General features: G+C 38.7%; 1 protein-coding gene across 1 annotated transcript; it reads right to left on the bottom strand.

Moving 5' to 3' along the window:
- Positions 1-9253: 9253 nt before the first annotated feature.
- Positions 9254-10977, bottom strand: mxtx1 (mix-type homeobox gene 1). The gene is made up of 2 exons (XM_046402224.1): positions 10677-10977; positions 9254-10185 (listed from the first exon to the last, which is right to left on the bottom strand). The coding sequence occupies exons 1-2, from the start codon at positions 10845-10847 to the stop codon at positions 9496-9498; spliced, it is 861 nt and encodes a 286-aa protein (XP_046258180.1). The 5' UTR covers positions 10848-10977; the 3' UTR covers positions 9254-9495.
- Between the last annotated feature and the right edge of the window lie 3769 nt (positions 10978-14746).

Here is a 14746-nt window from a genome sequence, read left to right as displayed (position 1 = left end):
CATCATATTTGACAGCTGCTGCAGCAGCTCACATGACCAAACAACAATTACCTCATACATGTAGTACTCCTGCTGAAGGTGTTGCATTGGAGACGCTTCTCTCCGCACTGGGCAGGGCAACGTCAGCAACAAGGGGGCTTTCAGAAATGAAATGACAACAGTGGGATGATCGATGATGGTTGCATCTAACACTGATAGCCTACTATAAAACTTCTCACGTCAATCCCAAAGATATTACTCTCATAGTGGTGTGTCGTTAAATAAGAGGGTAGGTAAGCTTTAACTTCCAGTCAGTGCTGATCACAAGGCAAACAAACATCAGTCTGCTGCATATCCCTACAAAAGCAGACTTTATCTGTACTACTGTTTTACTGGCCATCATTTGTTTTACCTACACCCTGACCGTGAATCTCTGTCAGTGTTAACTGCCATATTTGATGTTTAACATTTGGCCTGCACATCACTGCCCTCATGCAGGGTAAAAAAGCATCCTGCAAGCCTAAAGGGCTTATATGAAACTCTAGTCATGATCTGAAAGTTCTATAATAATCCCATGGAAGCGTTTAATATCCCTGTGGAGTTCTGTTTTTTTTTTTTTTGTTTTTTTTTTGTCTGGGTTTTTTAAATCATGATAAGCCATCCAGATTTTGTCATCCAATGTGAGGATGGTATCCATAAATATATCTAGGATTTGAATGTTTGCAGTCACTGTGGTATAATGTTGTTGAAGCCAACCAGACACACAATGTATGGGTGTTGTCCAAAAGGATAGAAAAATGTCTCTAGAGCTTCTAAAAGTTATACATAAAGGGGGTATTAGCATTTAAAGGTGAGTGAATTATGAGTATGAATAAATTATGCTCATTTAAAGCACATATTAAGTTTGGCCTCTTCTAAATATTTCCTGGTAGTGACTTTTTTTTTTATTGTTGTTTTGTTTGTTTTTATGTCAGTTTTGCACTAAATGATATTTTCCTGGACTGACACATTATAAAATAACTCCAAAGTGTGGCCTTAATTGATTAAATAATGAGCATTAAAGCATGAAGATTTTGATAAGTCACATAACAAGCAAGACCTTTCTTTTTCATTGCGACCATTAAAACTAGCAAGTTCTAATGGTAATGTAGCTAAATATAGCTACACTTTACTGTAGTGATCCTTTCATCTAATACTGTAACTTTGATTTTTTACTCATATAGTATATCTGCGCTCCCTAATAATGAATTTCAGATGCTACCCTGCACATTCACATGTGTTTTATCTCGGAGCTATCACAAGAACATTCCTATTATATTTCTGTGATGAGTTATTCATGTCAGACTCCCATTACTTTTCAGTGTATTTTTTGAATGGCACACATTGTGTTCATACAGTGTATCAGTTTGCTATAGTTTACGTTAGCACTGTGACACTATAACAGAAGCTGTTGCTGCCCAGGAGTTCATTAATGAACTGCTGACCTTATTTCCCAGGACGATGACATTTAATATCATCTGTCTATTTCTGTATGGAGCAAAGTTTAAAGGTGGTGGCTTCAATAAAATATATTGGTGTACAGCATCTCAGCATATTCACCTTTAAATAGTAAATGCAAACACAACGTGTTCACTCCATGTGTGCTTAGCCGAGACAATGATGTTTGAATGGAAATGAAGTTGTGTTTATGTGTACTCTATATGTACACTGAATGAACATGAATGAAAATAAACGTATTCAACAGTATAGTATTACATCAGTCTATTTGGAGGGGACTGCAGTCTGACCAGTCTGCTGTTCTATTTTAGGTAAAGCAAACAAATGCAAGAGCTCTTCACTCCCATGTCTCCTATCTAGTTTCCAGATACTATCTTCAAGATCGTATAGTACACACGTAGGAGGGTGCCGGCAGACACGCACACACACTTCCTCCCTGTCACTGACCAACATCACTCACAGACTGGACGTGCAAACCGAGGATGAGGCTTTAGACAGGAGAGAGTGGCGCAGTGCAATCACGCAGCCCTGAGATGAGCTCCTAAATTAGAGCATATGGCCAGCGTGGACTCCCCGGGAGGGTTTGGTTAAATTACAGGCCATATTTTTAGTGAAGGCTAGGCTTCATCCCTGGAACTGCCAGCAGCTGAGGACCATCACTCATATGCCTGGTCAACACCAGAGCTGTTAACACTTGTGTATGTGTCAGTGGTGGAAGAAGTACTCAGAACTTTTACTTAAGTAAAATAACAATACCACAGTGTACTAATACTCTGCTACAAATAAAAGTTTTGGTTTCGAAATTTTACTTCAGTAAAAATCAAACGTATTTTTTATAGATGTTTGCTGATGTATCAACAGGTACAGTATGTTAATGTTGCAGCTGTTAAAGGTAGAACAAATAGAAGCACTGCGGAGCAGCTTGTGAATTTCACCTTGGGGATCATCTTATCTTATGCAGCATAATTTATTTATTAAATATATTCTTCATATGAACCTGAATCTGCAAATTGACTCACATTATCTCTAAACTATCTAAACTAACAGGAAATGGAAACACTATAGTAAAGTACCTAATTACAGCACTTCATTAAATAGTTACTTTCCTTCTTTGGTATGTGTGTGTATTTGGTAAGCAGGAGAGCAAAATAAGACCATTTCACTGAAGGTGTTCACTCTTTTATTGGCATGTGTGTGTTTCATTCTGTAATTACAAATAATAATTCACCTTCAGTGTTCCAGCTAAGGAGTTTGATAGTCATTCTTTGACTCCTGTGTGTGACAGACATGCTAATAGACAGAGAAGGCAATGTATACCTGGTATTCAGAAGAATGCAGGTCATGTCTGACATGTTGGCCACTGGACACTTCCAACTCACACACACACACAGTGTAGGTTTTATGCCCAATGGGAACATTACATAGACTTACATTCATTTCCTGCAGACTTACTCAAACCAAAACCATAACTTACCTAACCCTAACCCTAATCCTAACGATAACCTTTACCCTGACCTTAATCTGAACCTCAAACTCAGCCTAACCTTGAAACCAAGTCTTCACTCTAAAAGTTATTCATTTCCCCATGGGGACTTGCATTTTGTCTCCATAAGGTAGGTGAGTCCCCAGGTGTAGCTGTGCAAACAGGTTTTTGTCCTCGTGAGATAATAAAAGCACGTACATACATACACACGTACGCACGCACACAACCCCCATCACATGAAACACTCAGCTGATAACAAGTGGACAACAACGTATCTAAAAGTGGGCTATTGGGTGAAGGGGATGGCTCTTTGTGTTATTTAGTAACCCTAAAACACATGACAAACCGCATGACATTAAAAACTCCATGCTGAACACTGGATTCACTATAACAGAGTTTTGATTTTGAGGAAATGTTTCTGTTATGCAACCACTGCTGCCTGTAACAAGGTCAAGACAAGGGCTAAACTGTTTACAGCAAACACTGACAGCTGGTTAGCACCATGAACATTTCTTTCAAGTGTGTATAATGGAAAAAGTCTCATTTACACCAACATCAAAAGATCTGATTAATATGAATGATTTTCATGGTTGACTCATACACTTATTCAGCGTGGGAGCTGTGAAAGGATTGTGTCATACTTGGCTTGGTTTTCTCGTAAAGTAAACAGGCATGAACAACATTTCCCAGCTGTATTTTAATGGAAATAACCTTTGAGATACAAATTGTTGATTGGATTTGCAGTAAATGTTGTACAGATAATGACAGTCTTTAATGACTTAAATGATCCTCTGACTTTTCATCTATTGCCATCATCAGGTCAAAATTTCAGTGTATCAAATAATTTGGTTAATGACAAATACATACAAAACTGACACGCAAGTCAAACTCAAACTCAAACTCATTTTGTTTCAAGGTAATTAGCAAATTTTTGTATACTAACATTTTAAGCTAAAATTGTTGGTAAGTTGGTAAACTTCATATGTACTAAACATCCGTATGTTAGCATTGTCAATATGTACATGTTAACATACTGATGTTTGCATTTAGTTTAGATCACTGTTGCTGCTTAAGGACAGCTTCACAGTGCAGCATTATACCTATAACAAGATCAATAATTTTTTTGGCTTACATATTCAGCAGACACAAAGGAACATTATTATTTATTTGGGGTTGTGTTTGGGTCCACCTGAGGAATGTAAATCCAATATTCACTCTTTTATTGCTTCAATTTTGGTCTCCACCAACTCGTGAAGCAAAATATGTAGCTGCTAAATGCTGTACATTAGCTAGCTTACGGTGACCTTACTGTGAACTTGGTACTGGCCAAATAGCTTACAGTGGGATTTTAGAGCTTCTTTGACGAAACAGAACACATGAGAGCATATGCTAAAATGCTCAGTAGAGCTAAGGGTGATAATTCTCTTTAAGTCCTGTACCATGAGTGACTCCCTCACATTCAGGTAGTCACGCAATTGTTAAAGTCCCCTCCAGTCGAAAATGTGTTGTCTTCTTGTTGCTTTAGTTGAACCTTTGAGCATTACTGTGTTGAAGGACTTCTGTGTTGAGGCTGTTGTCGTTTTCATTGCTGAAAGTGTGAATTTTCTCTGTACTCACTGAAAATCTGATTTAAAGAGGTGGACCTTCTTGTGAGGTAAAAATACTCTTTACATAGGCGGGATGCCTAATTATTATTTTTTATAATTTGAGCATAATGGAGAGAATGACACTTTGTACAGGAGGTCAGTAAATTAAGGGAACTTCCTATAAACATTTTGTATCCTAACAATACAAGTTGGTGTTTGCTTTTGGCTTGTGTCCCACCATTATATTTCAGCTTTGGCCCTCCGAGGAAAGAAGTTCAGGCCTCCCTGGTCTTAATAAACATAACAGCATGTTGGAAGGAAAGTAGCACCAGTACTATTTTGTTGACATCATAATGGGCAAATTTTATTTTATTTTTGTGACTATTTAATTTGTTGATGGTACAGAAATGTAACACAAAGGAGACTGAGTGCCTTCATACAATTAACATAGACTCAGCAGATGAAATTCTACGAACAGTGTCTTAAAAGGAGAATAAAAGACATATAAAAGATGTATCAGCATCTGTCCTTTATGTCCCACACCTTTACACTTTGGCTGCGGAAAAGACATCTTCATCATCATTTAGCAACAAGATTTGTAGAGGGTAAAGAACTATTAAATATTATTTTGTCCAAAATTATTCATATTAGCGTTAGTCCTTGGAAATTCCTAATCTGTCAACCGCTGCTTTGATTTATTGCCAGTATACGTCACACTCAGCTGTCTTCACCTTGTTTATTGAGTATCATGTGCTGGTAAACACCTGGCCGACACACGTCACACACCGACAGTCTGCGACATTTCCTCAGCTGATCTATCTTTAGTCAGCACGGGAGGCTGAAGAGTCACATCCCCCTGCCTGCTTCCCGGCCTGTTGTGTGTTTTTACTGGAGACATGAACCTATTCCAGACTCTAACAAAAGGACAACACCCTTCCTCTCATCTTGAGGATGAAGGCAGGAGGCCAAAGCAGTATAAACAACAGCATGTTTCATTGTTGCAGGACACAGTATCAAGCCTCAAGCCTCAACATCCTGTGTACTGTGTCTTGGACTTTTTCCACTTCGTGTTTGATGAAGCAATATGTGGTCGTCAGATGAGATTTCTTTTATCTTGACCCGGCAGATTAATCCTCCTACCTGATGTGGGACTGGCTGAGGTTCAGTAAGCTAAAGTAAAAAGAAAGTTGTCTTTTCCATAAGTGTAAAATAACAAAATGACCCTGGCTCTTGAAGAAAACATGAGGTTACTGACATATGGCACTATAGAATATTGTGTGTGGAGGCCTGATATAGCAAAATGTCGATATGTCAAAAATGTTTGCATCAAAATAATTCAGCTTAGTTCAAACTTCAGACTTAGGGTCCAGATAGAAGACATTACGCTACATCAAATAAATTGTACACAAAAGCACAATGAAAAGATGATGGTTTAAAAGAAAAAAACATATATATAGATATGTGTGTGTGAATGTCTGGGATTGGTAGCATGTTGAAAGTGTTGACGCCTACAAATAATTCACTTCCACTAAACCATTCAGGTTTCTTTAGTAATGTTCTCACAAATGTGTTCTCCACACATACATCTTGTGACATTGCCTGTAAATATCATCACCATCAATTTTGTTACAAATTTACTAGGCCTTCTTTGTACCTACAGTCAACACTCCTACTCGCTCTGAATTTGATACCATGCACACCTCGCACAGAACGTATAACAAGGAGTTGCTGGATGACATAAGCTACAAGATCATATGCATAATATGGTATTGTCAGTTATGCACTCAGTATTGTATCAATTTCTTGGGCAGAGTACCAATATATAAATCAAAAGATCTGGAGACAAAATTCCTCCTGATATCATTCCAAGCCTAAAATGAAGCTGCTGTATCCAGCAGAATTCTTTCTGGGACTTTTGACAGTATTTTGGCTAAAGCTATAGGTCTGTAGTTATTTAGGCTGAATCCTTTGCCAGCTTTCGTTAATGACTGACACTAACAGAGCAGACACCATTGAGTCCGGTAACCAGTAATGAAGCCAGTAAAACCAACAACAATGAGAGGAGCTATCCTTGAAATGCATATTTAAGGTGTTCAACTGTAACGTGGTCTAAACCACTCGTTTATAGTTCGGTGTATTTTATGCAACTTAATCACCACACATTCAGGGTTTCCAGCTTACACAAATCTCTCTTGACAAAGTTGAATAAGGCACTATAATGGTGTCTTTTCCACCAACCCTCACAGTTTGCACTTTTTTATAAATAAAGAGAAAGGCCTTTTTAGATCTTGCATAACTGGCCCTTGTCTACCTGCTATAGCTTGTGATTTAAAGGCTTCACAGGCTTCAGCAGCTACATACTTGTTGGAAACAGGCGTGATTATATCTGTCTTAATTTGAAGGATGTAGAAGGGCTTACTGCCTTCATGCAAAGTATACCATATCTTTATATTATACTATACCAGAGGAGAGATCTCTCCAATGCTCAGCACACATTTAACATCACTGCACATAACTGCATCTCTAAATAGATGAATATTACTTAATAATTTGTCTGTGTCAGCATAAGCTAAGTTCTCCTGTGTGTGGGTTGCCCAGACTGGTCTTCCTTCATTTTGAGACAGGTAGTTGTTAAACATTTACTGACGTGGCGAAAGGTAAAAGATCAGTCGCTTCTGACGAGATTATAAACAGTTAGTTGCTGCCCCATACAGAATGTTCACACACCGCACAGAAACATGTGTATCAGAGGTAGGCTACTAAAACCAGGCAGCCATGATGTGCTGTACCAGTCCTTACTAACGTATGTAGAACCATCTGTGAGCAAAGGTACTTTTCATGACATTATAAAGTTATAAAATAATGAGTTTATATCAGATATCTGTAATTCCCACTGACATATAAATAGAAGAAGAATGATCTTAAACAAAGGAGTTAGTGAAGTCAAGCCTATATTCATTCTCATTCTGATGGCACTCACAGTTTCTATACATATTTAGGAAAATTAATTCTTTATCATTGTGGGTATTATTGTATTGTATTGCAATACATCAGTCAACACCAAGCCTGACCACATTGATCAGGGTCTCAAGCTTCTTGTTCCACAGATTAGCCACACCCCTACTATGTCAAGATCACTTGTAGACCTCCCTGCCACGTGAAAGGAATCACTGAGAGAGTTTAGTTTTTCAGGTCTTGTGTTGTTAAAAATGTCTTTTGCATACATGTCACAGACATATCAGCTATGCGGTCAACTTCACCTCCTGCATTGTGGCCATCGCAGCCACTGTATGATGAAATCCAAATGGGCATTAATAAAAACTAGTGAGTGCACACAGCAGCAGCAGCATATTCATTCCCCTCACAGCAGGTTCAGCGTATGACCCGATAATTCAACCCTGCACAGCTCATAATTACTCGAGATAAACTCCCCTTCTGGCCAGAAGACCACTTTGTTCGTTTTGCCAACCTCATTCCATTCAGACAATACCTTGAATGAGACTGTTGTACTGTGCGTAGCGTCAGTCTGCAGTGTCACAGATAACCTCTCAGAAAAGTTTTTTAAGATACACATTAAGTTTCAGCTTTTAGGTCAACTCAGTAGCAAAAACAGCCACCATCTTCGGTTTGATGTTTTCCAAAGCTTTGGTCTCAGTAACTGCATATAATAATCAAAATGGAGTGTAAAAGAAAATGTAGAACTTTGCTCTTTTATACTTAAATGAGTTGGTTAAGAAAAATCACGTTTTCCTTTTCTAGTTGAGAAAGTAAGACTTAATTGATTTCACTCTTAATCTTAATTGATTTCACCCACGCTCATATTAGTTATCATTTTCTTTTTCCTTTTTTTTTGAAACACATCACCACATTTCTTATTCTGCAGTGTGTGTGTGTGTGTGTGTCTGTGTGTGTGTGTGTGCATCTCATGTCAGTGGAGCAATAGAGGGAACTGTACTTAGCAGCTATCTTAACTACATATAAATATATACTGTATATATACTGTATATATACTGACATATTGGCTGGTTGGATTTCAACCCAGCAACCTGTCAACATTAGTAGGCTGACATTACTGACAGACATGCTCTGCATCTTCAACTGCAGGTGTCTTTCAAGCATCATACTTTATTTGTGCATTCAGCATTACGATCAGGGGTCCATATGGGACATTGAAAATGTGAAAGCCCTAAAATGCTTTGCACTGAGTTAATAGTACAAAAAGTACTTTCAGGTGGTCATTATTTAAGTAAAGTGTGTATTTTAAATGTTTCTGTTTCCATGAAAATAGATTAAAGCTGGTTTCATTTTTGTACCAAGGTTCTTCTGTTATGCCAGTGTATGACATACATCACTCAGTGGGCACCACCCACAGGTGAAGTGATCAAATAATCATCTGTTTACAATGCAATGTTCTGTTGGGAGACCTTGGGTTCTGGCAATTGTGTGGATGTTCTTTGACACGCACCACACACCTAAACAGGTCAGAGAACTTATTTTTCTCACAGGCACCATCTGCTGGTTGTAGTGCTTCACATAGCAAATCTGTCATATCTGGATGCTAGAGGAAGCCATGGCTCTCTTCACACAACAGAAACAAATCTTATTAGTTGTAAATTATCGTCAAGTAAATTCTTGGATAAAGAAGACAAAGAAAACTTTTTCATGTTTTATTACTACTGATTTATTTTTATAAAAGTGCAGAAAATTATAAATAATGTTATAAATAGCAAATAAATAAATGAACCAAAAGAGAATGTAGTCAGTATGGAATAAAAAATCATGTAGGACTGTTGAATCCTATTTCCAATGGTCCTGCAGAGTTTTTGGACTTTTCATATGTACACATCACAGAAGCAATAAAATGTTAAAATCAAAATAAAACACATGATTTCTAATCAGTAAATTCTTTTCATAGAGACATTAGCAGAAAGCTATTTTATCCCCAGATTCTTAGCTGTCCAGTGCCTCTCCTCCCAGCCAGTCCTCATCCAGCTCCCCCAGGATCTCCTGCAGGGACAACTCAGGCAGGGGGGCGTGCTGGGCCAGCGCTGGATGCTCGAATTCCCCACAGCTCTCCAGAGCAGTTGTGCTCCAGGAATCCTCCATCTGCGAGTACTGACCATCTAGTGGCGGGCTGTTCTCCAGATTGGCATCCCAGTACCCTGAATCAGGGGTGTCTGGAGTTGAGGAGTGGGAGGTTGAGGTGTTGGTGTACATTTGCTGCTCTGCTGATCCTGGATACATGAAGGGTGCCTGGCTAGAGTTTGAACTGTAGTTTCTCATCTCCAGGGGAGAACGGCACCACAGAGGTGGGACGGGGGAGGTTTGGCTGCCCGGTTGGGACCAAAAGCCCCTCAAGGGTGGGCTGGAGTTGCTTCCCAAAGGTCTGCCCTGCTGGAGCCCACACATGTTGGCCGGGGAACATTGTCCATAGTAGCAGTCCATCTCCTCCTTCACATGGGTTTGGTAAGCTGGTGGAGGGCCCTGAGGCGGCAGATGGCCTGCACTAACCTGTGGGGCCCTGCTTGCCACAGCATGAGGCAGAGGTAGAGGATCATGGACCGGGCTATCAGACTGCCACAGAGCTTTCTTGGCTCCTTTGCACTTCAGGGTGCGAGCTCTTCTGTTCTGAAACCACACCTGGATAGGAAAGAAAGAAGAAAGGACCTTAGATTCAAATGAGGACAGATAAACAACACATTCTGTTCTGTTAATCATTTTCTGGACAAACAGGCACCAGGGCATCTGGGGGAGAACAGACCCAGTAGTTGTGAGCTGTCAGAGCTTCTTGTACAGTTTATCTGCCACCTCAAACAAGATTCTGATAAAAATAGCTTGTGTCATCTTTAAAGATAAAGAAATAAAGTGATAGAGTGATAGTGGTATCTACAATTCTATGCAGGATGCATTTTCGAACAGAGCCTTTTAATGATAAGAAACCGCAGTGCAGTTACACAACACAGTTACACATCTCTGTGTGTTTGTGTTTGCCGTATGCACAGTGAAAAGCATGCATGTATTTAATACAGTTCCTGAGAAAAGATCATTCCTAAACTTTTCTGCACACTTTAATTCAGGTCATCACCCTGTCTGTTTCCCACATTCAAGGATTTTGGTGTATAAGGGCATACCTGGATGCGTGACTCAGGCAGGCCTGTGGCCTGGGACAGGTTCTCCCTGAGGCTGATGCCAGGGTAAGGGTCTGTCTCAAAGGTGGCACGCAGGAGCTCCACGTGTTCTTTGGAGAAACTAGTCCGCTTTCTGCGACTGGCACTACGAGAGGAGCCTCCAGCTGAGGCCATGGTTCTGGCATCATCTTAGGGAAGAGGAGAAAAAAGGCTCAACATCAGACAGGATCCAAAATACTTTTCTTTTCTTAGTTTTTCATATGTTCTGCAGAGATTCCCAATATGCTCTGAACCATTGGCTGTTTGGTTACTATCTTCTACAGCTGTACTGAACAGTAGACATCACAAATTCAATGCAGAGAAGCAAATCGTTGAATATAGATTGTGATACATAGAATTAACTGCCTTGCCTGCTCTCCTTGCATGGTTCTGGCACTGTACTATCTAAACTAATATATGGAGTAAAACTCAAGTTTATGAACAAAGCAAGGATTGCGTAAGTTCTCATCTACATTCTACTCACATGCTTTATTCTACCTTAAACAATAAGTTAGCAGCTCTGGTTGTCTATTATTTCTACTGCCACTGTGTATGACTGGTTATACCAAACCTGCATTTAATATCTGACATTCTTGTACATGTTTCAGCTTTTTATCCCACCTAAATGGTAGGTTGCTGATTTCCCTTGCAGTACATGCGGTGTGTGCCAAGATGTTTGCACCGCCTCAAAGAAGAATCTAAAATCCATCTGGTTTTGGCATCCTGCCTGACACTACCTGTCTGAGTACAACCCATCCACATGGCACAGCAAACGCTGAACTATTTCATCATGGAAACGCTTTACAAAACTAAAAAGCAGCTGCAGATTATTGGCTGGTTTAAACAAGCACAGTTGTTTTTCTTAAATTGTGTAGATTACAAAGCATTTCTTACCATTGCTTGAGTCCTTCCACATAGCAGCAGTGAAATGAAAGAAGGTCTGAAAATGAATGGATGTCTGATGTGACAGAGTTCAGTCTGGGAGTGTGTACCTTCACTGTGCGTCTCCAGCTGTGTGTCCTGCTTATGTCAGGGTACCTTTTATATGGATCACCTGAGCTCACAGAAGGCCATGGTAAAGCCTGATCTGAGTGCTGGGGGTGGGGGGGATGTTTTCCTTTGAGGATGGGTGGCTAACAGAAGTACTCTGAACAGCCCCCCCCCCAAAACCACATTGTTATCACCCAATCCCTATCAGAGTGGTGGCAAGGTCAATGGCGAATATGACACACTGGAGAATGATTTTGGGGGAGACAAAAGAAAGTCTCTCTAATTGTTAGGCTCATCGATACCACTTAACTAAAAGATGACATTCATGTGATTGTTTGTGTTTTTTGTGGTGTTTTGTACTGCTGAACGTGTGACATATCAAACCGTATGCGTACAAAGCAAGGCCCAAAGATAGAAATGATGTTTTGTATGATCCTCATAGAAGATTTGTCTTTGCTAGTATGCTGAAAACAATATCAAATGTGTGTTGGGATTTTGTGATTGTTGACAAGTCCACTGTTATCAGTGTTTGTTATCACAATTCATATATATTTTGCCAGTTTTTTGCACAGTACAGATATTCTAAAATGTGAAATGGCAGGACTCCAAACATGAGCAGAGATTATAACCTTTTCTCTTCAAACATTTCAAGGCTTCCCTTTTATTTAAATTTGGCTCCTGGGAGTTCTCTGATTAGTATTAAACACAAACACATACATAAGAAGATTTGCAAACTGCTGAACACTGATCAGCCAACAATAGTCTTAAAGAAATATTTAACTTACAAACCCGAGCAAACTGCAAAACAGCATTCTTGGGTGAAGCCTATCAGTGACTCCTGTTTGTCCTTTCATATGAAGAGCAGCTGCCTGCTATCACAAGAGGAAAAACAAAGCTGGGTAATTATTCAGTGATGAATTGGACCGTTTTACACCTCAGCCTCACTACACTGAATAGGTGCATCAAACACACACAAGCTTGTCAAACTGTTTAACATGTCCAGGCCTTTACTGAGCTGTATGCAGATGCTGTGACCTTTAAGCTCATCCTTTATTTCAAGCCTTATGTCTTCTGTGCTCTGACATGCTGCCGGAAAACAGCCATGTAATCACTACAACGAATTATCAGATTCGCTATAAATGTATATGTATGGTGCTTATTTACATATAGTCTTGGCCTTCGACCTCTTATTTTCATTTAGTGATTTCTGAGCATTGGCTGCATGTGAAATGCTTTGAAAACGTAAACGCTAACACTAACATCTAAAGTCAAGCAGTACAAAAGGGCAAAGTTCAGAATCCGATTTACACTATTTGTTGGTGTATTAGAAAACAATGCAGCTTGAAGTCTACCAGAGATATCTAATGCAACAAAACAAGATCTTCTTATCTTTATCTGGACAACATGCAGGATCAATGTCTCCATGTGTAGAGACGGCTCCTGAAAGTCCCACCAACTCTCTCTGTGCTCTATCCAAATCCTATCAGACCTTACACACAACAGTCAGTCGACTGTAGAGGCTGCCAAACTCAGTAATGTGAAATAATGATTTAATTCTGGAAATTTCATATTATTAAACTTGCGCCATGAATTTCATTATCTTAAATTAACCTGATAAAATAATAAAATGGGAAAGAGTCTTATCAATAAACCGTTTCAGCAGATTAAATGTTTGCTATACTCAAGTTTACATACAATGATCAAGTGATTAAAGATAACTAAACACTTGTTAAGCATATACTGTAGGCTGTTCAGCTAATGCAAAATCACTATGAAGGGCTTTGTTTGGTTTGATGTTGCTGCTATAGAGATGTACATAGCAAAAAGCCACCTGATCAGCTTATCTCTTTGTATAAATTGCAAAGCATAATCCTCCAGACAGGAAAACTGTAATGTTGCATACATAAACAAAACAACATATACATCACAGTTTGGAAATAGTGCTGTAGTTCTATTAGGTTGTACTCTGATGCAGTTTAATTGTTTTGCTTATCATTTATTTGGGATGAAGGTGTCACATTTAACATGAATTTGTTACTTTTCAAAGTAGTTGTTGTGAAAAGTCATGCAATATTATATCATGTGAGGAATTTGTGTCCTTTTTTAATAAAAGAATGCATTTTATGTGTGTCTACATATAAAATATAATACCTCATGCAATAGTAAAAAGATACACATATTATTATAGAATTTATTACATTTATTAAGAGCATCCTCTCCAAATCCAGTATCCTTATCTTATATTTATTCTAAGATAAAGCTACACAAGTCCTTATCCAAAACAGAAGATTATTGCTATTATTTGTTGGCAGTAGTCAAAACACTGAAAGTCTGCTGTCTCATTATTCATTTTCTAACTAATAATTTTCCAGTATAATTTCAACACTAAATCATAGGTTATCTGAGGGGTCTGTTACTTAATTGTCTCACACTGGTGATTGTATTGTATTGTATTGTATTAATGTATACTAATATATAGCTAAAATGCAAACTTTGAAAACTAGACAAGATAGTATATGCCTTACACTGTTACTGGAAACTAGAGATATTAAGTATTATTTAGTTTATGATATGGTACTACATATAATAGTAATCTATATTATATGCTGAGGAACTGGGACACAACAATATAAAAATATGAATGAATGTTCACTCAAGTAGCAATTAAAGTATACAGAATATTTTCAACAACATGGAAACGGATAATATTACAATATTCTATCAGAAAACCGGTCAGCCACTCTAATTAGTTCGTATCTCTTTTAAGCAAGTCTAATTAACCGTTTTTCCCTGTCACGAAAGGACACTTGAACAAACACAACTACGTGATAAAAGCGCAATAAAGAAACAAGGCGACAGTATTGCCGTATATACTATGCATATGTGTGTGTAGTTATCGTATTATATATACATATATACAGTGAGAATACCTGTTAAGTTCATATCAACGGGTGGTTTATTGTGTATTTCTTTTTTGTTAGTACTTGTGCTTTTATGTAATACCCTCCCCTGGAAAAATAAGACCACCCTGCCCTGCGGTCCTG

This window comes from Scatophagus argus, chromosome 10 (genome assembly GCF_020382885.2).
Source record: "Scatophagus argus isolate fScaArg1 chromosome 10, fScaArg1.pri, whole genome shotgun sequence".
NCBI lineage: Eukaryota > Metazoa > Chordata > Actinopteri > Scatophagidae > Scatophagus > Scatophagus argus.
The sequence above is the reverse complement of the archived record's forward strand: the minus strand, read 5'-3'. Positions and strand labels throughout refer to the sequence as shown.

Excerpts from the sequence above, each read along its gene's own strand:
- mxtx1 (XM_046402224.1), bottom strand. The coding sequence starts at position 10,847 with ATGGCCTCAGCTGGAGGCTCCTCTCGTAGTGCCAGTCGCAGAAAGCGG. Across the intron at positions 10,186-10,676 it reads TGCCTGAGTCACGCATCCAG|GTGTGGTTTCAGAACAGAAG; the intron begins GTATGCCCTTAT and ends TTTCCTATCCAG.